The 25,815-nt window shown below is 36.9% G+C and overlaps 3 protein-coding genes and 1 pseudogene across 5 annotated transcripts in view; 1 reads left to right on the forward strand and 3 right to left on the reverse strand.

The window, feature by feature from the left end:
* The window catches only part of LOC121962777 (complex I assembly factor TIMMDC1, mitochondrial-like), a 29,406-nt gene extending 18,451 nt beyond the window's left edge, over positions 1 to 10,955 (reverse strand). The window contains exons 1-3 of the mRNA XM_088074323.1: positions 9,461 to 10,955; positions 8,678 to 8,763; positions 8,336 to 8,412 (exon numbers count right to left, since the gene is read on the reverse strand). Of these exons, the coding sequence (XP_087930449.1) occupies positions 8,336 to 8,338 (3 nt within the window). The 5' untranslated portion in view covers positions 8,339 to 8,412; positions 8,678 to 8,763; positions 9,461 to 10,955. The remainder of the gene's footprint in view (positions 1 to 8,335; positions 8,413 to 8,677; positions 8,764 to 9,460) is intronic.
* LOC148185489 (ATP-binding cassette sub-family C member 4-like) overlaps positions 1 to 11,532 on the forward strand; it is a 79,598-nt pseudogene extending 68,066 nt beyond the window's left edge. The window contains exon 14 of the transcript XR_015775890.1: positions 11,394 to 11,532. The product of XR_015775890.1 is annotated as an ATP-binding cassette sub-family C member 4-like (transcript). The remainder of the gene's footprint in view (positions 1 to 11,393) is intronic.
* nfkbiz (nuclear factor of kappa light polypeptide gene enhancer in B-cells inhibitor, zeta) overlaps positions 1 to 14,088 on the reverse strand; it is a 96,965-nt gene extending 82,877 nt beyond the window's left edge. Inside the window, exons 1-6 of the mRNA XM_042513066.2 lie at positions 13,972 to 14,088; positions 13,232 to 13,349; positions 12,371 to 12,459; positions 11,413 to 11,738; positions 11,210 to 11,315; positions 10,975 to 11,121 (exon numbers count right to left, since the gene is read on the reverse strand). Coding sequence (XP_042369000.1) covers positions 10,975 to 11,121; positions 11,210 to 11,315; positions 11,413 to 11,738; positions 12,371 to 12,459; positions 13,232 to 13,310 — 747 coding nt within the window. The 5' untranslated portion in view covers positions 13,311 to 13,349; positions 13,972 to 14,088. The remainder of the gene's footprint in view (positions 1 to 10,974; positions 11,122 to 11,209; positions 11,316 to 11,412; positions 11,739 to 12,370; positions 12,460 to 13,231; positions 13,350 to 13,971) is intronic.
* A 117-nt stretch (positions 14,089 to 14,205) lies between these two features.
* LOC121962776 (glycerol kinase) lies at positions 14,206 to 25,274 on the reverse strand. 2 transcript variants are annotated; one of them, XM_088074321.1, is made up of 21 exons: positions 25,036 to 25,274; positions 23,530 to 23,603; positions 23,332 to 23,438; positions 23,175 to 23,252; positions 22,960 to 23,039; positions 22,646 to 22,783; positions 22,414 to 22,523; positions 21,544 to 21,610; positions 21,290 to 21,307; positions 20,101 to 20,136; positions 19,929 to 19,996; positions 19,762 to 19,804; positions 19,400 to 19,480; positions 19,210 to 19,288; positions 18,831 to 18,927; positions 18,663 to 18,747; positions 18,429 to 18,549; positions 17,432 to 17,575; positions 17,268 to 17,354; positions 16,629 to 16,715; positions 14,206 to 16,420 (listed from the first exon to the last, which is right to left on the reverse strand). In XM_088074321.1, exons 1-21 carry the CDS (start codon positions 25,126 to 25,128, stop codon positions 16,410 to 16,412), a joined length of 1,704 nt encoding a protein of 567 aa, XP_087930447.1. In that variant the 5' UTR covers positions 25,129 to 25,274; the 3' UTR covers positions 14,206 to 16,409. The 2 variants fall into 2 exon arrangements, with proteins under 2 accessions (XP_087930447.1, XP_087930448.1); XM_088074322.1 differs by lacking the exon at positions 21,290 to 21,307 and having other exon boundaries at positions 25,036 to 25,273.
* Between the last annotated feature and the right edge of the window lie 541 nt (positions 25,275 to 25,815).

Raw genomic sequence — 25,815 nt, forward strand, 5'->3', positions numbered from 1 at the left:
CCTTTATTTCCACTTTGTCTGCTATAACGGGCTTCTACGAGTTATTCTAAGTCGTTTTCAGCCATTTTTAGGAGGGGTCAAATTTTGACTTTTTTCGCCATACTATACTATTGCCTTTTTTTCGCCATTTTTTGGACATGCTAATTTATCAGGTTTTTGGCCTTTTTTGACCTTTATTTCCACTTTGTATGCTATAACGCGCTTCTACAAGCTATTCTATATCATTTTTAGCCATTTTCAGGAGCGGTCAAATTTTGAATTTTTTGCCATACTATACTATTGCCTTTTTTTCGCCATTTTTTGGACATGCTAATTTATCAGGTTTTTGGCCTTTTTTGATCTATATTTCCACTCTGTATGCTATAATGCGCTTCTACAAGCTATTCTAAGTAGTTTTCAGCCATTTTCAGGAGCGGTCAAATTTTGACTTTTTTCGCCATACTATACTATTGCCTTTTTTTTGCCATTTTTGGGACATGCTAAATTATCAGGTTTTTGGCCTTTTTTGAACATTATTTCCACTTTGTATGCTATAACGCGCTTCTACAAGCTATTCTAAGTAGTTTTCAGTCATTTTTAGGAGGGGTCAAATTTTGAATTTTTTGCCATACTATACTATTGCCTTTGTCGCCATTTTTGGGACATGCTAAATTATCAGGTTTTGGGCCTTTTTTGACCTTTATTTCCACTTTGTATGCTATAACGCGCTTCTACGAGTTATTCTAAGTCGTTTTCAGCCATTTTTAGGAGGGGTCAAATTTTGACTTTTTTCGCCATACTATACTATTGCCTTTGTCGCCATTTTTGGGACATGCTAAATTATCAGGTTTTTGGCCTTTTTTGGACTTTATTTTCACTTTCTATACTATTAAGCGTCTCTACAAGCTATTCTATATCATTTTTAGCCATTTTCAGGAGCGGTCAAATTTTGGATTTTTTTGCCATACTATACTATTGCCTTTTTTTCGCCATTTTTGGGACATGCTAAATTATCAAGTTTTTAGCCTTTTTTGACCTTTATTTCCACTTTGTATGCTATAACGCGCTTCTACGAGTTATTCTAAGTCGTTTTCAGCCATTTTTAGGAGGGGTCAAATTTTGACTTTTTTCGCCATACTATACTATTGCCTTTTTTTCGCCATTTTTTGGACATGCTAATTTATGATGTTTTTGGCCTTTTTTGACCTTTATTTCCACTTTGTATGCTATAACGTGCTTCTACAAGCCATTCTAAGTAGTTTTCAGCCATTTTTAGGAGGGGTCAAATTTTGACTTTTTTCGCCATACTATACTATTGCCTTTTTTTCGCCATTTTTGGGACATGCTAAATTATCAGGTTTTTAGCCTTTTTTGACCTTTATTTCCACTTTGTATGCTATAACACGCTTCTACAAGCTATTCTAAGTAGTTTTCAGCCATTTTCAGGAGGGGTCAAATTTTGAATTTTTTGCCATACTATAGTATTGCCTTTGTCGCCATTTTTGGGACATGCTAAATTATCAGGTTTTTGGCCTTTTTTGGACTTTATTTTCACTTTCTATACTATTAAGCATCTCTACAAGCTATTATATATCATTTTTAGCCATTTTCAGGAGCGGTCAAATTTTGAATTTTTTGCCATACTATACTATTGCCTTTTTTTCGCCATTTTTTGAACATGCTAATTTATGATGTTTTTGGCCTTTTTTGACCTTTATTTCCACTTTGTATGCTATAACGCGCTTCTACAAGCTATTCTAAGTAGTTTTCAGCCATTTTTAGGAGGGGTCAAATTTTGACTTTTTTCGCCATACTATACTATTGCCTTTTTTTCGCCATTTTTGGTACATGCTAAATTATCAGGTTTTTGGCCTTTTTTGAACATTATTTCCACTTTGTATACTATTACGCGTCTCTACGAGCTATTCTATATCATTTTTAGCCATTTTCAGGAGCGGCCCAATTTTGAATTTTTCGCCATACTATACTATTGCCTTTTTTTCGCCATTTTTGGGACATGCTAAATTATCAAGTTTTTAGCCTTTTTTGACCTTTATTTCCACTTTGTATGCTATGACGTGCTTCTACAAGCTATTCTAAGTAGTTTTCAGCCATTTTTAGGAGGGGTCAAATTTTGACTTTTTCGCTATACTATACTATTGCCTTTTTTTCGCCATTTTTGTGACATGCTAAATTATCAGGTTTTTGGCCTTTTTTGGACTTTATTTTCACTTTGTATGCTATAACGTGCTTCTACAAGCCATTCTAAGTAGTTTTCAGCCATTTTTAGGAGGGGTCAAATTTTGACTTTTTTCGCCATACTATACTATTGCCTTTTTTTCGCCATTTTTGGGACATGCTAAATTATCAGGTTTTTAGCCTTTTTTGACCTTTATTTCCACTTTGTATGCTATAACACGCTTCTACAAGCTATTCTAAGTAGTTTTCAGCCATTTTCAGGAGCGGTCAAGTTTTGACTTTTTTCGCCATACTATACTATTGCCTTTTTTTCGCCATTTTTGGGACATGCTAAATTATCAGGTTTTTAGCCTTTTTTGGACTTTATTTTCACTTTGTATACTATTACGCGTCTCTACGAGCTATTCTATATCATTTTTAGCCATTTTCAGGATCGGCCAAATTTTGAATTTTTCGCCTTTTTTTTGCCATTTTGGGACATGCTAAATTATCAAGTTTTTGGGCTTTTTGGACTTTATTTTCACTTTGTATACTATTATGCGTCTCTACAAGCGATTCTATATCATTTTTAGCCATTTTCAGGAGCGGTCAAATTTTGAATTTTTTGCCATACTATACTATTGCCTTTTTTTCGCCATTTTTTGGACATGCTAATTTATCAGGTTTTTGGCCTTTTTTGATCTATATTTCCACTCTGTATGCTATAACGCGCTTCTACAAGCTATTCTATATCATTTTTAGCCATTTTCAGGAGCGGTCAAATTTTGAATTTTTTGCCATACTATACTATTGCCTTTTTTTCGCCATTTTTTGGACATGCTAATTTATCAGGTTTTTGGCCTTTTTTGATCTATATTTCCACTCTGTATGCTATAATGCGCTTCTACAAGCTATTCTAAGTAGTTTTCAGCCATTTTCAGGAGCGGTCAAATTTTGACTTTTTTCGCCATACTATACTATTGCCTTTTTTTCGCCATTTTTGGGACATGCTAAATTATCAGGTTTTTGGCCTTTTTTGAACATTATTTCCACTTTGTATACTATTACGCGTCTCTACGAGCTATTCTATATCATTTTTAGCCATTTTCAGGATCGGCCAAGTTTTGAATTTTTCATATACTATACTATTGCCTTTTTTTCGCCATTTTTGGGACATGCTAAATTATCAAGTTTTTAGCCTTTTTTGACCTTTATTTCCACTTTGTCTGCTATAACGGGCTTCTACGAGTTATTCTAAGTCGTTTTCAGCCATTTTTAGGAGGGGTCAAATTTTGACTTTTTTCGCCATACTATACTATTGCCTTTTTTTCGCCATTTTTTGGACATGCTAATTTATCAGGTTTTTGGCCTTTTTTGACCTTTATTTCCACTTTGTATGCTATAACGCGCTTCTACAAGCTATTCTATATCATTTTTAGCCATTTTCAGGAGCGGTCAAATTTTGAATTTTTTGCCATACTATACTATTGCCTTTTTTTCGCCATTTTTTGGACATGCTAATTTATCAGGTTTTTGGCCTTTTTTGATCTATATTTCCACTCTGTATGCTATAATGCGCTTCTACAAGCTATTCTAAGTAGTTTTCAGCCATTTTCAGGAGCGGTCAAATTTTGACTTTTTTCGCCATACTATACTATTGCCTTTTTTTTGCCATTTTTGGGACATGCTAAATTATCAGGTTTTTGGCCTTTTTTGAACATTATTTCCACTTTGTATGCTATAACGCGCTTCTACAAGCTATTCTAAGTAGTTTTCAGTCATTTTTAGGAGGGGTCAAATTTTGAATTTTTTGCCATACTATACTATTGCCTTTGTCGCCATTTTTGGGACATGCTAAATTATCAGGTTTTGGGCCTTTTTTGACCTTTATTTCCACTTTGTATGCTATAACGCGCTTCTACGAGTTATTCTAAGTCGTTTTCAGCCATTTTTAGGAGGGGTCAAATTTTGACTTTTTTCGCCATACTATACTATTGCCTTTGTCGCCATTTTTGGGACATGCTAAATTATCAGGTTTTTGGCCTTTTTTGGACTTTATTTTCACTTTCTATACTATTAAGCGTCTCTACAAGCTATTCTATATCATTTTTAGCCATTTTCAGGAGCGGTCAAATTTTGGATTTTTTTGCCATACTATACTATTGCCTTTTTTTCGCCATTTTTGGGACATGCTAAATTATCAGGTTTTTAGCCTTTTTTGACCTTTATTTCCACTTTGTATGCTACAACACACTTCTACAAGCTGTTCTAAGTAGTTTTCAGCCATTTTTAGGAGCGGTCAAATTTTGACTTTTTTCGCCATACAATACTATTGCCTTTTTTTCGCCATTTTTGGTACATGCTAAATTATCAGGTTTTTGGCCTTTTTTGGACTTTATTTTCACTTTGTATACTATTACGCGTCTCTACGAGCTATTCTATATCATTTTTAGCCATTTTCAGGATCGGCCAAATTTTGGATTTTTTTGCCATACTATACTATTGCCTTTTTTTCGCCATTTTTGGGACATGCTAAATTATCAAGTTTTTAGCCTTTTTTGACCTTTATTTCCACTTTGTATGCTATAACGCGCTTCTACGAGTTATTCTAAGTCGTTTTCAGCCATTTTTAGGAGGGGTCAAATTTTGACTTTTTTCGCCATACTATAGTATTGCCTTTGTCGCCATTTTTGGGACATGCTAAATTATCAGGTTTTTAGCCTTTTTTGGACTTTATTTTCACTTTCTATACTATTAAGCATCTCTACAAGCTATTATATATCATTTTTAGCCATTTTCAGGAGCGGTCAAATTTTGAATTTTTTGCCATACTATACTATTGCCTTTTTTTCGCCATTTTTTGGACATGCTAATTTATGATGTTTTTGGCCTTTTTTGACCTTTATTTCCACTTTGTATGCTATAACGTGCTTCTACAAGCCATTCTAAGTAGTTTTCAGCCATTTTTAGGAGGGGTCAAATTTTGACTTTTTTCGCCATACTATACTATTGCCTTTTTTTCGCCATTTTTGGGACATGCTAAATTATCAGGTTTTTAGCCTTTTTTGACCTTTATTTCCACTTTGTATGCTATAACACGCTTCTACAAGCTATTCTAAGTAGTTTTCAGCCATTTTCAGGAGCGGTCAAATTTTGAATTTTTTGCCATACTATAGTATTGCCTTTGTCGCCATTTTTGGGACATGCTAAATTATCAGGTTTTTGGCCTTTTTGGACTTTATTTTCACTTTCTATACTATTAAGCATCTCTACAAGCTATTATATATCATTTTTAGCCATTTTCAGGAGCGGTCAAATTTTGAATTTTTTGCCATACTATACTATTGCCTTTTTTTCGCCATTTTTTGGACATGCTAATTTATGATGTTTTTGGCCTTTTTTGACCTTTATTTCCACTTTGTATGCTATAACGTGCTTCTACAAGCCATTCTAAGTAGTTTTCAGCCATTTTTAGGAGGGGTCAAATTTTGACTTTTTTCGCCATACTATACTATTGCCTTTTTTTCGCCATTTTTGGGACATGCTAAATTATCAGGTTTTTAGCCTTTTTTGACCTTTATTTCCACTTTGTATGCTATAACACGCTTCTACAAGCTATTCTAAGTTGTTTTCAGCCATTTTCAGGAGGGGTCAAATTTTGAATTTTTGCCATACTATAGTATTGCCTTTGTCGCCATTTTTGGGACATGCTAAATTATCAGGTTTTTGGCCTTTTTTGGACTTTATTTTCACTTTCTATACTATTAAGCATCTCTACAAGCTATTATATATCATTTTTAGCCATTTTCAGGAGCGGTCAAATTTTGAATTTTTTGCCATACTATACTATTGCCTTTTTTTCGCCATTTTTTGAACATGCTAATTTATGATGTTTTTGGCCTTTTTTGACCTTTATTTCCACTTTGTATGCTATAACGCTTCTACAAGCTATTCTAAGTAGTTTTCAGCCATTTTTAGGAGGGTCAAATTTTGACTTTTTTCGCCATACTATACTATTGCCTTTTTTTCGCCATTTTTGGTACATGCTAAATTATCAGGTTTTTGGCCTTTTTTGAACATTATTTCCACTTTGTAAACAATTACGCGTCTCTACGAGCTATTCTATATCATTTTTAGCCATTTTCAGGAGCGGCCAAATTTTGAATTTTTCGCCATACTATACTATTGCCTTTTTTTCGCCATTTTTGGGACATGCTAAATTATCAAGTTTTTAGCCTTTTTTGACCTTTATTTCCACTTTGTATGCTATGACGTGCTTCTACAAGCTATTCTAAGTAGTTTTCAGCCATTTTTAGGAGGGGTCAAATTTTGACTTTTTCGCTATACTATACTATTGCCTTTTTTTCGCCATTTTTGGGACATGCTAAATTATCAGGTTTTTGGCCTTTTTTGGACTTTATTTTCACTTTGTATGCTATAACGTGCTTCTACAAGCCATTCTAAGTAGTTTTCAGCCATTTTTAGGAGGGGTCAAATTTTGACTTTTTTCGCCATACTATACTATTGCCTTTTTTTCGCCATTTTTGGGACATGCTAAATTATCAGGTTTTTGGCCTTTTTTGACCTTTATTTCCACTTTGTATGCTATAACACGCTTCTACAAGCTATTCTAAGTAGTTTTCAGCCATTTTCAGGAGCGGTCAAGTTTTGACTTTTTTCGCCATACTATACTATTGCCTTTTTTTCGCCATTTTTGGGACATGCTAAATTATCAGGTTTTTGGCCTTTTTTGGACTTTATTTTCACTTTGTATACTATTACGCGTCTCTACAAGCTATTCTATATCATTTTTAGCCATTTTCAGGAGCGGTCAAATTTTGAATTTTTCGCCTTTTTTTTGCCATTTTTGGGACATGCTAAATTATCAAGTTTTTGGGCTTTTTTGGACTTTATTTTCACTTTGTATACTATTATGCGTCTCTACAAGCGATTCTATATCATTTTTAGCCATTTTCAGGAGCGGTCAAATTTTGAATTTTTTCACCATACTATACTATTGCCTTTTTTTCGCCATTTTTGGGACATGCTAAATTATCAGATTTTTGGCCTTTTTTGACCTTTATTTCCACTTTGTATGCTATAACGTGCTTCTACGAGCTATTCTAAGTAGTTTTCAGCCATTTTCAGGAGCGGTCAAATTTTGACTTTTTTCGCCATACTATACTATTGCCTTTTTTTCGCCATTTTTTGGACATGCCAATATATGACGTTTTTGGTCTTTTTTGACCATTATTTCCACTTTGTATGCTATAACGCGCTTCTACAAGCTATTCTAAGTGGTTTTCAACCATTTTTAGGAGGGGTCAAATTTTGACTTTTTTCGCCATACTATACTATTGCTTTTGTCGCCATTTTTGGGACATGCTAACTTATCAGGTTTTTGGTCTTTTTTGACCTTTATTTCCACTTTGTATGCTATAACGTGCTTCTATAAGCTATTCTAAGTAGTTTTCAGCCATTTTCAGGAGCGGTCAAATTTTGACTTTTTTCGCCATACTATACTTTTGCCTTTTTTTCGCCATTTTTGGGACATGCTAAATTATCAGGTTTTTGGCCTTTTTTGGACTTTATTTTCACTTTGTATACTATAACTCGTCTCTACAAGCTATTCTAAGTAGTTTTCAGGCATTTGTAGGAGGGGTCAAATTTTGAATTTTTTGCCATACTATACTATTGCCTTTGTCGTTATTCTTTGGACATGCCAATATATGAGGTTTTTGGTCTTTTTTGACCTTTATTTCCACTTTGTATGCTATAATGCGCTTCTACAAGCTATTCTAAGTAGTTTTCAGCCATTTTCAGGAGCGGTCAAATTTTGACTTTTTTCGCCATACTATAGTATTGCCTTTTTTCGCCATTTTTGGGACATGCTAAATTATCAGGTTTTAGGCCTTTTTTGACCTTTATTTCCACTTTGTATGCTATAATGCGCTTCAACTAGCTATTCTAAGTAGTTTTCAGCCATTTTTAGGAGGGGTCAAATTTTGACTCTTTTCGCCATACTATAGTATTGCCTTTGTCGCCATTTTTTGGACATGCTAACTTATGAGGTTTTTGGCCTTTTTTGTCTCAATGAATTAGGCATGGATCTGGACAGAAGTACATAAAGCAGTGTAAAGCAGCAGTCTGGTAACTGGTAGTACAAAGTCTTACTTACCATAACATCGATGTCTCTGGGACTACCGAATTGTCACAAGATCTTGTTGTCCTGGCATCGTCCCATTGGCCTGCAGTCTAGACCAAGAGGACAAAGAACAGCGATATTCATTTTGTTTAATCTATTACTAACAAAATGTATCACTTTTTTTTCTTTTTTCAAGTTACCACATATAATATCTAAAACTTACTGTTTCTCTGGAAATGAGATCTTGTGACTTTTTGGGTGATCTGACCCTAAACTTAGACTTAGATTAAGCTAAAAAAAAAAAAAAAAAAGTTTGCTTTCAATATTAAACAACATCAAACATGGCAGCTAATAATACTGAGAAAAGTATCTCACCTCAGATCTGCAGATGTTCCTTCAGTTGGTCTGTATAATGTTTCTCGTCTTCCTCAGTGGATGACATATCCACTGAAGCTGCAGATCTACAAGGTTGTTACAAAGAAAAGCACCTGTGTTAACATGCAACACTACTGAAACTTAAAGTTAAAATCATTCAACAATAATAAACATTACTAGAAACAATAGTTATGTTAGTAGTTAACAGAATCACTGGAAAGTAGAGTATTGCATAATGTTCATAAATAATATCATAAAGATGTGCGTGATCTGGACAAACCTGAAGACAAAATAAAGTAGAAAATAAAATAAATGAATTTTTCAACATATACTATGAGTAGCTGTAGCCTATTAACTGCTTATGTAAAAATAAATCAAAAATCAGTTTCAGCGTGACTGTTTACCCAGTACGTTATCATTGTTTTTAATGTTTTTTACTGACACTTGCAATACTAGAATGTTAAAACTCAAAAGTATAAGTATAAACTCAAGAATCAACTGCAGCCAATTTTTTTGTTCTATTTCTTAGTTGATTTTTCCACTTAAGTGTATTTCACTTGCCAAGGTGTATTAATTTCTACATATCTAAGAATATAAAACGGATTAAATTTTACATCATGTAACTGATTGCCATAAATATATCATATACTGTCAGCGGGTAAGCTAACTAACACTACGGTCTATGCTAAAAACAAGTAAGCTGACTAGCAATAGTGCTAGCAACAGGTAAGCTAACCACACTGTTGTGTGTGTGTGTGTGTGGCCATTCAGCCTCGTACTGACCTCCCACTCCGTTTGTAGTTTTCCTTCAGTTTTGTCATCGTGGGGGGTATCCTCCACACGTCTTGGATAAGCAGGTATAAATGTAATTCAAAAAAACCGTGCCTTCAGGTGTTACAGGCGAGTCCTACAACGCGGATGTCCATCCTCTCAGCACTTCCGGTTCCCTCGTCTTAAAAGTCTATAGGTTTTTTAACTGGGTTTTCGGTAAAATGCCCTAAATAAGGTCTGTGGTTAACCCAGGCGACATGTTTCAACGTTTTGTTTTGCATCATAAAATACTTCCGCTTTACTCGTCTTTTAAAACATAGCTAAATGGGACTACAGTGTTTGTCGGGGACATTGACGTCATCACAGCGGACACAGAAAGGACACAGAAAGGACACAGAAACACACTTGTCCGCCGTTACAGCTTCACAGACTCGCACTCAAACTTGTAGATTTATCTGTTTATAATATTTTTCGATGGCGTTTTAACGTGTTTTTACAGTGTTTGTAGTGGTGACGTTTAATACGGGCGACCGCGATGTAGTTCGTGTATACCCTAACAACAGCTTTTTACTATCCCATTCAAAAATCCCATAATAGTACGCACGACTGTAGTAAAGCGAATCCACTGAAAGCATAGAGTCTTTTCCTTTCATCCTACTTTTTACTTTACCTCACTATATTTCAGAGGGAAACACTGTAGGTTTTCCTCCGTTTTAATTATCTGAAAGCTTACTTTACAGATGACTAATTTATTTAACACTTGTTTGTGATGTCACTTGATTGTGTTTTTTGACTTTTAAAAAGTATGTGTACTTGAGCAACATTTTCAATGCAGGACTTTTAGTTGTAACAGTGTATTTTTACAGTGTGTTATTAGTACTGGAGTATAGGATCTGAAAACTTTGTCTACCACTGTTTCGACTTTACATATCAAGCCATTACAAACAAAACATGTTTATAAAATGTAATGCCACATTAGAGATTACTGCCAAAAAAAAAACAACTTTAAAAACATATTAAAATCACTCCATCATCGACCTTGTGCCACTGCTATGTGAAAAAAAATAACTTTAAAAACATCTTAAAATTCACTCCATCTCCACCAACAATATGCATTAAAGTAAAAGCAATCGGGGATGTTTGTAGCACTTTTGTCTCCGCACCTATAACTTACTGAAAGTTTATGTTAGGGCTCTTGAATTTTTCCTAAGCATCATTATTTCTCAACTACACATAGATTTTTTCCCCCCAACTTCTTCAACTATATCTCAGAAATTATTCACTGATGTGAAATGCAAGGAGGTCCATTGTTACAGCCTGCCTCACTACCAGGGAAAGTTACCACATTAAACTTTATACCGAGCTGCAAGACCCAAGTCAAGGCAATACTTGGGGACTGTTGGTTATTTATGAGAGGAGAGGGAATGGTGCAAAATTAAAGTCAAACATGCTGCATCAACATTTTATGTGGTGCTAAACTGGTTTTGTATCGGTGACACTTGATGCATTTAACAGTTAAATCTTACCTGCAGACTGAGAAAATGTCCTTTCTCAGCACACACATGCAAAGGTGATCGGCCCCAGAGGTCTCGGGTGTTGATTTGTGCTCCATGTGTCAGCAGGTCGTGGACGATGAAGTGGTGATTGGTGGCGGCTGCTATCTGAAGAGCTGTCTGTGTACACAGAGTCGGGAGTTTACGATTTAGTATTTTTAGATTTTCATTATTAATTGAGATGAACAAGCTTGATAAGTGTTTGTACCTGGCCTTTGTGTTCTTTCATGTCCAGAGAGCCACATTGAGCCATTTTTGCAGCGAGCACATAAGCCAGAGCCCGTCGACCTTGTGCCACTGCTATGTGAAGACATCTGACAGTTGGAAAAGAAAATGCACAATTAAAATACATCCACGTGCAAATTTTGAAATTTTGTCCAATCTGCTTTTAGCTCTAAACTCTCTTCATACGTGTCACCATCCGCATCCTGCATGTTCAGCTGCTCAGATGAAATTTCTCCAACCCTCTGAGCCTCTTTCTGGATTTGCCACTGAAATAAAGTCATCACTTCAGCAGTCGGAGCCGCTGGTCCCTGCAGAGCTGGATGCTGCATTTGTTTTGGGGTAATGTGACCATTACCAGGAGAAGCAGGGAGGAAAGGACTAGTGATATCAAATGTATTTTGTGGCCCTTGAGGGTCTGACAGGGGAGGCCCCGGGTCACTGGCAAGCGCTTCAGGTTTTGCAGATTTAAATGTATGCACCCAGTTGTTGTCTTCTTGTGATTGGTTCAATTTCTGAAATTGAAACATTTCCAATTATTTAAATAAAGAGTTATTTTATGTATAACATACTATCAAACAATATAAAATGAACACAAGATTTTAAGATTTTTAACAAAAGTGTCAAAGGTTGGCGGAAGCAACATAAGACTTGAGTATTTCTAACATTTTATAATGTCTTATAGTTGAGTGTTGTAACTGCATTTAACCTTAATATTTGTGTCCTTCTTTGCAATCTTTTTGCAAGTATTTACCCTTTTCTCTTCTTTTTAACATAACTTATGTATGCACCTTATTGTACGTAATTGTATGTATGTGTGTTTTCTTAACTAAAAGCCAAACTAGGGGCAGGAATCATTTTTGTATCCAACCCACATGTGCTGTTATGATTTGCATACTAAGAGCTTTTACTGTTACATCAGTGGAGGAATGCTCTTCCTCATACTCAAACTTTGTTTTTCTTTCCTCCTAAATACACATTCATGAAGAAATAATACATATATATTACAACAGATAAAACAAGAATAAATGGTTAATTGCACCCTTTTCTGGGATATCAAAACCCTAAAATAAATCTTAAGTGAAACAACTTTTAACTTGTCTTATCATGTTCATGTGTACAAATGCCAGTTCAACCAGTGACTCACCCGACGTCTCATCTTTAGCAGCTCTTTCACTGTCTTCCTGTGCACAGATTGGACGTATTCGGGTGGCCTGGGGTCAGCGTTGAGGAAGTCTGAGGGAAACAATATCCAAAAATCATAAATGTAGCAAGGATAGAGGAAGCATTCACATTTGTTACTCAAAATTCAAGATTTTCAAAAATTAACAAACATAAAGTAATCTCGCTCAATTATCATTTATGACCCACTACAAGTGTTGGGCAATGAATTTTTATTTTTTTGCTCTGTTTAGGGATGTTCCTGGGTACAACATGCAGGTGAGGCTGGGACCTGCCGTAAGCAGGGCACGTCCAAAAGAAAGCTATGAAAATTTCACTGTCACACACCACAGGAAAAATGGAAATATTATGAGTTGGAACACCAATAGTTAGCTTTCACTTTTGCTGGCGACACTGTCTCCACACAGTGACTGAAAAACCAAACCATTACTATTACTACATCTGGCTGCTCTGTTTGGCAGAGACACAATCCTAAATTTTGGGATTAAAGGGCATGACTTCACAGTACAATTTAATTATTAACATGTCAGGAAACACTGCTATCAAAAAAACAACCAGATAAGGGCGTTAGTCATCTCCCCAGGTTTCGTACAGCGATCATTGAAGACTGTGACCTACAAGGGCAACATTTGCAGATAAAAAGTTATTGTTTATAATGTTGTGAAGTGCGCTCTAATGTCAATAGTGGGGCACACACTTCCTTGTTCTGCATAGAAAACAATAGAAGTGGAATCAAATGTCCAGGAACGAGAAGATAAGAGAGTCTGTGTGTGGTTTCAATTTCACAGCATTGAAAGCTGTGAATGTGAATATCTGTTAAACTGACCTTTATCACACTGGTTCATGCTGGTCTCCTTTGCCAGAATCTGGCTTCCTCTGGTCTCGTTCCATCTTGGATCCAACATGTTTAAGGAGTAATGTGTTAACTTCCTGCTCTCACACCCCTAGAATGACAAGTGGATGTCAAAACAGCTCAATTAAGAGTCAGGTTGTAATAACAAAATGACTCACCTGCCCGCGCCTTTACTCAAGTCAATGCAAGATCAGAAATGAGGAACAACTGTCTCAAAACCTCCCACACCTGGCTCAACTTCCTGGTTGACAGATCACTAAGGTGAGGCTCGTGTCAGTTTCACAATAAAATTACTTAAAGTGAATCCTAGAGAGGTGAATTTAGCTGAATCACTTTTTATTTGCAGATAGTTTCCATTAAATTCCAAGCTGATTTACATTGTAAATAGTCTTTAGGTCTTGATAAATAGTCTTTAAACTCTAGGATATGATCTTTTAATTTAAAAAAACAACTATAAAGTAAATCCTGATCTGCAAAAGTTTGTGCATATTCACAACAAAATGAATTTATTTAGTTTAATGTCCATCCCTCAAACAGAAAAACAAGTAATTAAAAGTCAGTTAATATGCAAATGAGTCCAAAGTGCTGCCTACATAAGCAAAGCTACTAACAACACAGCCTTTATGAATTAATCAGTAACTCCACTGTGGAGCAAACGCGAAACATGAAAAAAACAACAACAAAAAAACAACAGGATTTTTAGGTTTACACACCTTTTAAGGGTCAAGCTGTAAAGGCCACCGCTCGAACACCTGTGGGATGAAGCCTGAATGTATCCAACATAAACTAAATGGAATTTCGAGCGTTGAACATGCAGCACAAACCACTCCCCTTTAACTGCTCCTTTTGGTTGGGATTTCCCCCTAAAGAAAGGCAGGTTGGTCTTGGCTTTGGCCCAGAAACAGTGTGATGTGAGTCATTATTTAAAAGAGAAATAAAAGTCACTGTTTTGCAGAAATTGGAGAGTTTATTTTTCATGACATTTACTCTCCCATAAAACCTGTTTCCTTACACGAAAGGTGACGACACAAACACCGTTTCCTCATTTTAAACATGTCACACAGAGGAGAACATTTTGTTTTTGTATCCACTCAACTGTGAATGAGTTGAGTGAAATGACATGCAGAGTGAGTAGCAAAAGTGTGGAGACATATTTCCACTGTTCAGTATGAAATCACTCATTAGCGAATCCAACAGTTTCACAGTTAAAGGTCTTACATGAGAGTTGGTAGCAAACTTTGCCTTCGTCATTTTGACTCTGTATCTCTAATTTTAGCACGAAACTCTTCAGTTACAGCTTCTCTATTTAAGATGACATTTCCCATATGTTATATTTGTTCACAAATATGTTAGTTAACTGTTCTGCCTCCACTTCTGCATCCAAGACAAAAATGACAAATGTTGGGCAACAGAATAAATAGACATTTGTTTCATACACTTGAACTTTAAAGTGAAACTGGTATCTTAAATTACAACCTGTATTCTATTTTCTCATATTTTTGTGTCTATGTGTCTTTATTTTTATTGGTGTATTATCGAGAACTGGCGGCTGGCAGGCTCAGATTGTTATAAGTGTCTGACAACATTACGGATACTGAGAAATGGTGAGAAATTGGAAAATGGTGGCAACAAGGAGTGCCAGAAAGATTTTTTTGTGTTGTACTGCAAAAAGTGTATCTTCCAAAAGATTGTCAATGTCATGGCCGAATATTTAGCTGAATTCGCATTGCGGAAAAGAGTTTCAGAACCAGACTTCTGCTTTAGCAAGACACAAACCACACTGCAACAAGAAAAAGATGTGTTCTTTTTGTAATGTTGTAACACATTTCAAATAAACATCGGAGCCTGTCAGTGGCATAAACAACAGCTTTTAATTGACGGTGCATAATTGCCCTTTGGGATCACATTGCAGCTGTATCATCCAGGTTAAAAGATATCAACGTTTCTGAATGTAGTCTTAATTTAATTTAATTTAAATAATTTAAGCAGACAAAAATGCTCAACTCTAACATTTTAACACAATAAAGCTTGGCTTTGAACATACTGCATGCTGAGGAAGTTTCTTCTTTTTTTTGATAACTTATGTAACATTATGTGTCATTTCCCCAAATAAATTATGAAAAATTATCACATTAATGTGAGACTACAAGAAATATATAACAAGCCCTATGAAAAGTAGTGTATTTAAGCATTTTCATGACCCTATAAAGACAAATAACATGATGAAGTCATTAAATTGAGTCTGACCATAACAGTCCATAAATATTGCCAATAACACTCCTTGGTATGAAAAAGCTACACTTACATTTTTGTCTCCAAAATAAATCACCTGTTAACTTCAGTTTTTCTTCCTAAATTATCTTCACTGTTGTCTTTTTGAGAGAATGTTCAATATGTAAAATTTGCAAATATGTGTGCATTACTTTAACTGGACACATTCAAAAACTGTCTGCTGATTCATTATTGCCCTTCGTTTCACATTTGTCCTTTTACACAATAACTTTTTCTGTTTTCAAACATTACAGTGTGTTCAAGAGTGTGTTCAAACAACCTCATCAGTCCGTTAACTCTCCCTTGTTTTCATTTCACTACCAACTTTCTGTGCCTTAATCCCAAGTGTTAGAAAAAAATACATAAATTTGACTCTGTTAGTTCACAGCTCCCACAAGACAAAACAAAAATATAAAGTGCTCAGAAACTTCCTTTGTTGCTCATAATGGAGGGTCTGGAACGACAACTACACAAACAACAAGTGACGCAAATTAGACGGCGAACATCACTTCACACGGCTGCGGAGACATTACGACAATCTCAACTACCTGGTAGAGTTTCTACATAAATAAGCTCCTATCAGCATTGTAGAAAAACAAATACTGCATGCACACCCCTGCTAAAATAAGCTATAATGTACCGATATCTGCAAATTGCATTTGAATTAAGAAAACAAAACAAAAAAGAAAATAATGAAGAAAATAATAATAATAAAGTTCAAACTTGTCCTGGTTTTCCGCTAAGATTCAGCAGGAGCGTCTCACTCCTGGAATGCCTTTTTTGAAGAAAGAGTGCAACCAAGAGTACAAGTATGTGGTCCAGCATGAAGAGCGAATGTTTCCACTTTCCTCTTTGCTTTAAAGCCTCCAGGAGTCCCAGCCTAGTCGTGGCCTGTCGTTGAAAGTAAAATAACAATCCATAATCCAAAATTTTGTACATTAATTAATCAATAAAAACAATAAATAAATAAAGGTTAATACAATCATAAACCATTAATTTGAAATTCTAATTCATAAAAAAATGAATACAGAAATTAATAGAAAAAAATATTACCTAAAAGTAAAAAAAAACTTGCATGCACATTGAAATAGACACTGACCTGCAAGGTATTTCGCACCAACTAACATCAACATGCTGCCGATGATGTAGAAGCCCAGAGGGACGCTGCAGAAGATACTTGTTTCACCTTTTAGTTATCCGAAATTAAAAGGGTAACACACAGGGAAGAGACAGAGAAACAGTTAGACAACAAAACAATAAAACCGCAAACTGTGAATGAAAAAAGGTGCTCTTTGGTTATTTTGAATTTGACCAAAATTTGTTTTTGCAGTTGTTTTCTGAGTTTAGGACAGATTATGTCACACAGTTGAACCAATGACAGCACAGTGGAAGTCCACTACCAGCAAGTTAACCCCTTAACACCTGGATCAACATTAGGTTTCTTGTGCAGCTTTCAGACTCCAGAAACCTATATTGGTAATTAACACATACACCACTGGAAACTAAATCATTATTGTCATCAAATCTTTACCAGAAACTGTGCAGAAATATCTGATTTAAACAGAATGAGTTATCATGCAAAACAAAAAAAAGCTGGGCATTTTGACTGTTAATGTGTAATCTGAATGTCAATGTTGTGAATATTTGGTACAGCCCAAAAAGGAAATATTATGGTCTCCAAACACACAAAACTTACAGCAGTTTGTGGAATGTGAATCATAACTGTAAACATGCCTACCGTTTCCATTTCCAACAGGCTCTGTCGTCTCCCAGTTCATCGATTTCTGAACTGCCTTCTTCCATCGAGCGTACCGAAACTCACTCTCTGAAAACACAAAGAAATAAAGTTTTTAAGCAGCAGCTACTTGTGCAGGTGTGCAGAAACAGCAGCTCTGACTGTACCTTCAGGGTTGATCTGAGGCTCGAACTTCTCGGAGGTGACTTCACTCAGGTCCTCCGGGCTCAGACTCCACACGCTCACCCCCTCTGCCGCTCCTGCCGCCATCGCTGCGCCGAGAGCTGTGGTCTCAGGCATGGACGGCTTCACTGGAAACAACAATCAATACAATATTTGCTGTTAATGACGACAAAATGAAGAAGGATGCTTGCTACTTTGTTCAGGAAACTCTTGCTCTTAACCACAATTGCTTTACTAGTAGCAGCAATAACATCAGTGGTTTTTTTATGGATGTGTTCAGGGACAGATTCGTAAACCAATAACATGAGCAATGACTTAAATCACAATTTTCCAAACATTTAAAAAAAAATAGTATGCTTGATCAACACTTACTCGTACTGATATTAGGTTTTTAATTTAGCATGTTATGTGTATTTGTACAGCATATTGGAACTAAGCAATTACTTTTAAATCACACATTTCCAAAAAATGTAATGCTTACTCATTTTTTGGCAACTTTCCTATTGTACCAGGTTATTCAGTGTGATATTAATCCCACATGACGCCAGCAGAGGGCAGTGTAGCACCATCACAGTTCGATACGACAGTAGCAAAGGGCGAGTTTGTTGTTAAAAAACTGAATGTTGTATGATTTTTCTGTGCCGTCTGAACATTTTGTTCAATGATGTCTCCATTTCTAAACATCCAGTGTGTCTTTTTGTGTTATTTTTATTTTACCTTTTCAATTTATGTTTCCTTTTTATTTGTGGGTTTATGCTTCTGCTGTTGTTTTTGGTCTATGTTTTTGTATCATTCATATATTGGCATTTTACATCTTGCATCTTACAATATATGTCCTCTGGCTTTAATGTTATCCAAACTATAGTTTCGTCTCACTTGTGTTCAACAGAACTGTTTTTCCGTTGTTATGTGGTCGTCTATGTATTTTTTTTCTGCAGCAGAAAAAAAAACACAATTACATGAAATGAATGGACATCTTACCAACAGGAATACAGAGAATGTCTGCCTGCAGCTGCATCAGCAGCCTGTTGGACGTCATTCCTCCGTCCACCTGGAGCTGAGTCAGGGGGATGCCGCTGTCCTGATTCATGGCGTCTAGTATCTGCAATCAAAAGAAATATTCCAATTATCACACATCTAAGCAAATAAATATAAGAAATAGTAGTTTTGTAAATAAACTTGTCTTATGAGGGGAATTTAAAGGAGGGAACTCACCTCTCGCGTCTGGAAACACACAGCTTCCAGTGCAGCAAATGCAACGTGACTCTTATTAGTAAACTGAGTTAACCCACAAATGATCCTGTGACACAGAAAAAAAGAGTGAATGAATCAGACACTTATTATTGACTTAGTTCCTGTCTACAGAGCAGCTCTGAGTCTTACCCTCTTGCGCTGGGTTCCCAGTAAGGTGCATAAAGACCCGAAAATGCAGGAACAAAATAACAGCCGTAGGATGTACCGACTGACGCAGCCAACTTCTCTGCAGCGGGAAAGAAACAGGAAAAGGATTGGGGGAAAAAAGGAGGACAGCATAAAGTAAATTACAATACGCAGACAGACAAGAAAGCACTGCATATCTCTAAATATTAGCATTCAAGCACCCAGTGAAGCAACAAAAAGGCCAATTTTGGGGATATAACTACCTACCTGTGCAACAGTTTCAGCGTCTTTATTTGCTTAAAGTGTCCCTATAAATGAAATGACGCCACAGTCTGAAGATGCTGTTTGTTACATTTCTTTTGTGGTTGACAGCAAAACATACCGAGCTCTTCAGACGATCCAATGATCCCGAGATTGTCCTGCAGCCAACGAACCACCGCTCCTGCGATAGCCACAGAGCCCTGGCAAGTACCCGAAAACAACTTTTAAATCTCAAACTACTGAATAATTACACAGAATATCATGAAAACAATGACAGGTGTGGGGATATTGGTGTATTAAAGGTACCGCACCTCTAGTGCATAGCAGGCAGGTTTGTCCCGACCAAGTTTGTATGCCACAGTGGTCAGAAGACCGTGGTCGGACATGACAGGCTGCAAAACAAAACAGACAAGGAAAAAACCAACGAATGCAATCTTTGATTTAAGAAAGACAAACAATGACTTAACTATTAATAATTACTTAAATATATAATTAAATAGACAATCAAATGCATAAATATGTAAAAGTTGATATATATTTATTTATTTATATATTCATTTGAGCATATTTCATTTATTCTTTCATTATTGTAATTATTATTATTTAATTATGTCCAAATTTATTTATGTATATATTTCTGTAACCGTTAAAACACAGATCTTAAGTATTGTACTTTGGCTCCTGTGTTTCGCAGTAGAAAGCAGCCAGTTCCATACCTGAAACACACAAAATAAAGACATAAAACACAAAACAAATTCAAACTTTAAGTTTACTTTCTGGCAATGGAGAAATGACACATTTGAAGAGATGTATGTCTAAAACACACGCAAAAAAACGTACGTGTTTTTAGCCTGTCCGTCCTGAAAACACATCTGTCCGACAAGTGCTGCTGACTGATCCCCAAGACACTGTTTTCAAATAACACGTAAATCCATCAGGACGCACTGATTCCTCAGCATACTATTAAGTACAAGACGACAAAATTGGAGAACAAAAATAGAGATAAACTTACCCCTGAAATGGGAATACCTGAAAGAGCTCCAGATTTCTGTCAAAAGAAAAAAAACTTGTTTAATATGTGAACTCTGTACTTCAATGTTAAAGTCACATTATAGTACTTTAATGTTTTGCTTCTCTTGCAATATTTTTGTTTGGTTTGGTTTTTTGGGGGGGAGAAGTGTCTATGGCTATGTGCGTTTTTCAGAAATAAGTTAAATGTATAGAGACTGATTATTTTGAACTTACACATAGATATTTGTAGCTAAGGCATCAAACCAACAGCCAGAATTCAAGAGAAATTACATATACAATCAGTCAGCAACGGAAAAACATCTTCACTACCAATCACTATGAGCCACTTGCCCCGACAACAACACTGAAAACTATTACTCATTATTTGACTACGAGAAGCCAAATAACACAAATATACTGATTTGAATTCTACCACAATGTTTCACATGAAGCGGACTGTAACAGTGAGGGGACGCTGAGGGCAAGTGTGAACCTGAATAAATAAAAAATGTCTTCACTCCTACACCAGAGGCTGCCTCTGTGTTAGTTAGATGTTGGAGAACAGAGTTAGCTCAACAAAACTGTGCCAAAGAGTGAAGAGATTTCGGGACGCTGCAGAGGGTGATGGTGCGGTGGGCGTCCAACCAGCCGAGTGGCATGCCACAACAGAAGCGATGAGGGACGGGGAGCATCCAGTACATTTCCAACAGAGCGTACGCGTGAGAGCGTACACCTGATATTGATAAAAGCTGCTTAAAATACCCCAAAATAGCTGCTTTAGATAGCTGACAAAAAATCAAAACAAAGAAAACAATGACAAATATTACATAACAAACTACAACTAAAAACTCAAAGTTTACAGTCTTCCTTTGTTTTACCATCTCCAGTTAAATGAAGACTTCATTTTGGACACTTGGTGAGATAAAGTGGTCAACAGCATCGCAAATGTATCATGTTAGTTAAGAGTTAGTTCCAACCAAGCAGCAGTGAGTGATGCGCTTCAGTTTGATTATTCATTTCTAAAAGCCTGTAAAAACCTGTTAAATGCCTAAATTCCAGTACTGCGACACACAGCTGGTTATACGGGAGTCTTGGAAATGCACTGTGTGTGATGGCGCTTTCGCTTTGGCCACGGAGAAGCGGGACGGGTTTGCACGATGAGAAAAGTAGTGATGGCGAGTATTACTTACCCGGCTAGAACATATTTTCTACCAGTGAGAGAGGAGAGACAAATGGCACACACAAAAAAAATGGCTAAAAAAAATTCTCAGTCAACCTTCATGCACTTAGACGACAAACTATCATCCGATTAGCGGTCTGTTTGAGATATTTTACTCTTTCAACACAAGACACAGCAATGAAATCATTAGGATGACATCAATATAGACATTAATCATAATACAAGTGTAGTGTTAGACAAAGTGTTATATTCAAGCGTGCTCACCATGAGACCGTAGATTTCTGAAGAACTCCTCACTCTGGGTAAGATCTCCATGGGAATACCGAAATATCTGACGGGTCACAGGAACTGAAGAATTAGGACAGTTCTGCTTTCCGTTCAATTTATGTATTTTGCTGATATATAATTAGAAACTACACTGCGGAAACCCTACGAGGCCATACATTCCTACATTTTTAAAATGAATTTGAGATCTCCAGATAACATCAGATATGCCATGTTGACTGATGGATGCCCCGGACACTCGTGTAGGTAAGTCGATTGTTTTGTGCTTTTATCGGGACCTGAATATGCGAATCGGTCTGCGCTTCACTTTAGTGGCGATTTGCACTGTTATGATGTTAATGTTTCCAGCTCCAATAAGAAAAACAGAAAAGTTTTGTTTTGTTATCCAAAGATAGTTAGTGTGTCCACTAATACGAGCGGACACATATTTAGAAACATATTTGTAAGTTGCAGATGTTGATTTAGCTTAAATAAAATGCTTCTCATAACCCGTATGCTGTTCTGATCACTCCTTCAAGCGAGCAAATGTAACATTTGACATCTTGATCTAAATCTATATTGTGCCATAAATCCAGCCTTTATTTTCCTGGGAGGTCACGCACTGGCTGACGGAGCTGCGTTCCCTAAAAGCAAGGCTTCTGAAAACAAATGGAAATGCCATTACATTGTGCAACCAACAATTAATTCCCAATGCAAAGTGAAAGCCAAAAACTTGTATAGTTCCACTCTAAACAACCTGAAAGGTAGGAATGACTCTGGCATGGATTTCACATTAAAAAGAGAATCTCATTCAGTGTTTTTTTAAATAGCGGGCATGAGGATGAAAGCCAATGAAAACAGCTGTCCTACGTGCAAAGTTCTGGGTCCCAGTCCATCGTGTGAATGTTAAACAGCATCGTCCTGCTGGCGTTGGTCACGTCTGTGCAGTGGACTCCGCCTGACTTCCCTCCTGTCAAACACTGTGGAACACACATCACAAACACACACGAAAAATCAGCTTTTCACCAACGCAGCAGCCTCAGACTGCCACCATTCCTAACCCACCGCAGCATTTTCTTTATTTTTCACAAATGCCACTCACCCAAATAAGCCAGGAGTCGACGGTGCCGAACATGGCACGGTGAGACACGACGGCTTCATGGACCTCGTTCACGTTGTCCATCAGCCAGCGAAGTTTGACTGCGCTGAAGTAGGTGCTGATTGGAAGCCCCGTTTTATGCTGCAGGATGACGACAACGTAAACAACAAGCATCAAAAGTCTGCATGCGTCATGAGCTGTAAGATGCCTAAATTGATATAAAATATTTAGGAGTGATTAATGATACGTAAGACCAAGACTTAATAAAAACGTCTTATTTATGTCATCTCATATAAGAGAGAGCAGACGGGGCTCACCTTCAAGTGGTTCTTATTCCTTCCTGGAGTTTTGTTAATCAGACGTTCAACTGTTGATTGAGTCCGCAGATCCAACCAAACTGAACAAAAAAACAACCAAAAATCAGTCAAATCAAACGACCCTACTGCTGTTTGATTGTGTCCACGTAAACTCATAAACAATGTCTGATTTCTGCCGGAATAAAAGCAAAATGACGTATAAATAACAACTTCACCGACTGCATTGTAGAGCGGCTCCCCCGTCTCTTTGTCCCACACCAGCGTGGTCTCTCTTTGGTTGGTCACTCCAATAGCTGCAAACAATCAAACAACACACTCTTTGAAACAAAAGCCTCCAGAGAGCAGGCGGCAGCGCGCTTCGAGTGTGAATACCTTTAATGTTTGAGATGTCGATGTTGAGCTGGGTGAGTTTTTCACACGTCCGCTCCATGCACTCGTACACAGACTGCAGGATTTCTTTGGGGTCCTCCTCCACCCATCTGAACATTCGAGCAACGAGTCACAACAAATTAGACACATTTTTTTAAATTGTGTGTGCGTCTTTGAGGAATTGTATTGTGTGTTTCTTACCCTTCTTTGGGGAAGCTCTGTTTGATTTCCACCTGATGATGGCTGAGGAGCTCTGCTGTTTTTGAATTAAACACCTTCAAAGACAGAAAATAAAGAAACTCAAGTTATTCTTCATTCATTGCAGGGAGAGCTGACTGAGCGTGCACTCGCTTTAAATCATCTAAAGGCCTTCCTTTGGGTAATTTAACACAGATTTTTAGACTAACCCAGCAATTAAAGGATCCAAACCTGCTTTCGAGACTCAAAGCCTTTCAATTTCAAATTAAACAGCGATCTGTTAATTTCTGACCTTTGTCATCAGGAAGAAGATGTCTTATCTGCTGTGATTTACGACACACCTTCAATGATTCTGCATAACAGTACGATCTTTCAAAGCAAAGTCATAAAATACTTTTATTTTCTACCGCCTGCTTTTGTACACAGTGTTATGATTATTTATAACCAGTACCATCTTTTCAGGGTACAATTATCACAGACAGAAATATCTCTGCACGCGTCGAACGGCATTTACCAAACTCAAACGAGAAGTCATCGTGAGCACTACAACTTTGTTTGACGTGACTCGTGTCAATTGGGAAAAAAAAAAAAAAAAGCTTCTCTTAAATTCTTGGCTCACAGCTTTCAGCCACACCCGGGAAGGATTCAAAACATCTGGTCGTCCTGCTGCATCAGTTACACAGTCAAAAACAAAAGACACTTGTGTTTTGCTATGGAGTTAAATGTAAAGCCATTAACATCAGTTAATACACATTTTAATGCAAAAATGTAAGCAGCTTTACTGCATTAATTGAGCTATTTTGAAAGTACTCTGTTTTGTGTAGTGCAGCTGTGGGAGAAGTACTCTGATCTTGAACACATTATGTGGCACGAACGTTTCAATCAGAATAAAATATAACCAAATCTAAGCTGAAAATAGCGATATTTAATCAAAATCACTTTATTCTACAGGTCTTATTTAAAATTCTACCAAAATAAACCACTGGCAATAACCAGCATGCAAAACAAGAATGAAACTTCGTTTTCAGGTTTTAACTTAAATACTTTAAATCCTAACTTGAAATATTTGCCACTTCAGGAGGGTTAACACATAAAGAACAGTACCTGAAGTAGGACAAAATGGAAATAGTCAAGTAAAAGTATCCCCAAATTTGAATGTGAATACAGTATTATAGTAATATACAGTATACAGTAATATGCAACCCTGTGGAACCAAAGTCTCTAATGTAAGACAGCTACAGCCTGAAGGGGACTCTAGTCCTGCTTTTAGGGGCTTATAAGGAGCATTTTTGGAGATTTAAGCTAATTAGCAGCATTTTCGACCAAAACACAGCTAATCTATTACCGCTAAACGAACCCAAACACCGGCTACAATCCGTCACAGCTTCTGCGGAACTAAACGTCCAAAAATGAAAACACGATCTGGATAATAAAGTCAAGGACACGCGTGTGTGGCACGTTTATGAGCCACACATTAAACACAACACAGCTAGCACGCGCCGCTCTTACCAGAAAGCGAGTTGAGCTCGTGCCCTGGTCGATGGCAGCAACCAGCGGGCCCATCATGATCCGGTGTGAGGACGCGGCCATGGTGCCGTTCATGGGCAGCCCCGGAGCTCTGGCACCGAACTGCGGAGGAAACCGATTACCTGCACCGGGACACCGGCGGAGCGGCTCAGGGGATAAAGTTACGGCGGTGGGTCAGCCGCGCGCTTCTGACGTCATGCTACAGTGTGTCCTCGCGCTCAGTGATGACGCAACCAGTCGAGCCCTTGGCCCTTGCAGCAACAGTGCAAAAATAATTTTAATAAAAATTGATATGTAAAGACACAGATATTATATACAGTCTATGAGCGGATAAACTGAAAAAAAAAAAAAAAAAGCCAGAAATTGCACGCTGCTGTGATTGGTCAATTCAGCTTTGAGCCTTTGATGACGTGCGGTGGAGATCCCGCCCACCTCCCTCCGGACGATCCATTCTGGCATTAATCGACTTCTCTATAATACATCAATGGCATCCAATGATGTATTGATTTTAGCATCAACCCTTTAAGATAATAGATACATCCATGAATAGATCCATGTTTAAGACAAGGGAACCGGAAATACTAAAAGGTTTATGGACTTTCGCTTTTTAAGACTCACTTCACCACCATAGAAGAAGAAGAAGTATTGAAAGAAAATTTCTTTTCAAAATTTTAAATCTTTGCATATTTGTGATTGGTCATATCTTTAAAACTTTAAGTTATTATCGGAAAAAATAAGTGTTTGTTTTCTTCATAAACTATG

This window comes from Plectropomus leopardus, chromosome 24 (genome assembly GCF_026936395.1).
Source record: "Plectropomus leopardus strain MGB_pleo_1.0 chromosome 24, ASM2693639v1, whole genome shotgun sequence".
Lineage (NCBI taxonomy): Eukaryota > Metazoa > Chordata > Actinopteri > Perciformes > Serranidae > Plectropomus > Plectropomus leopardus.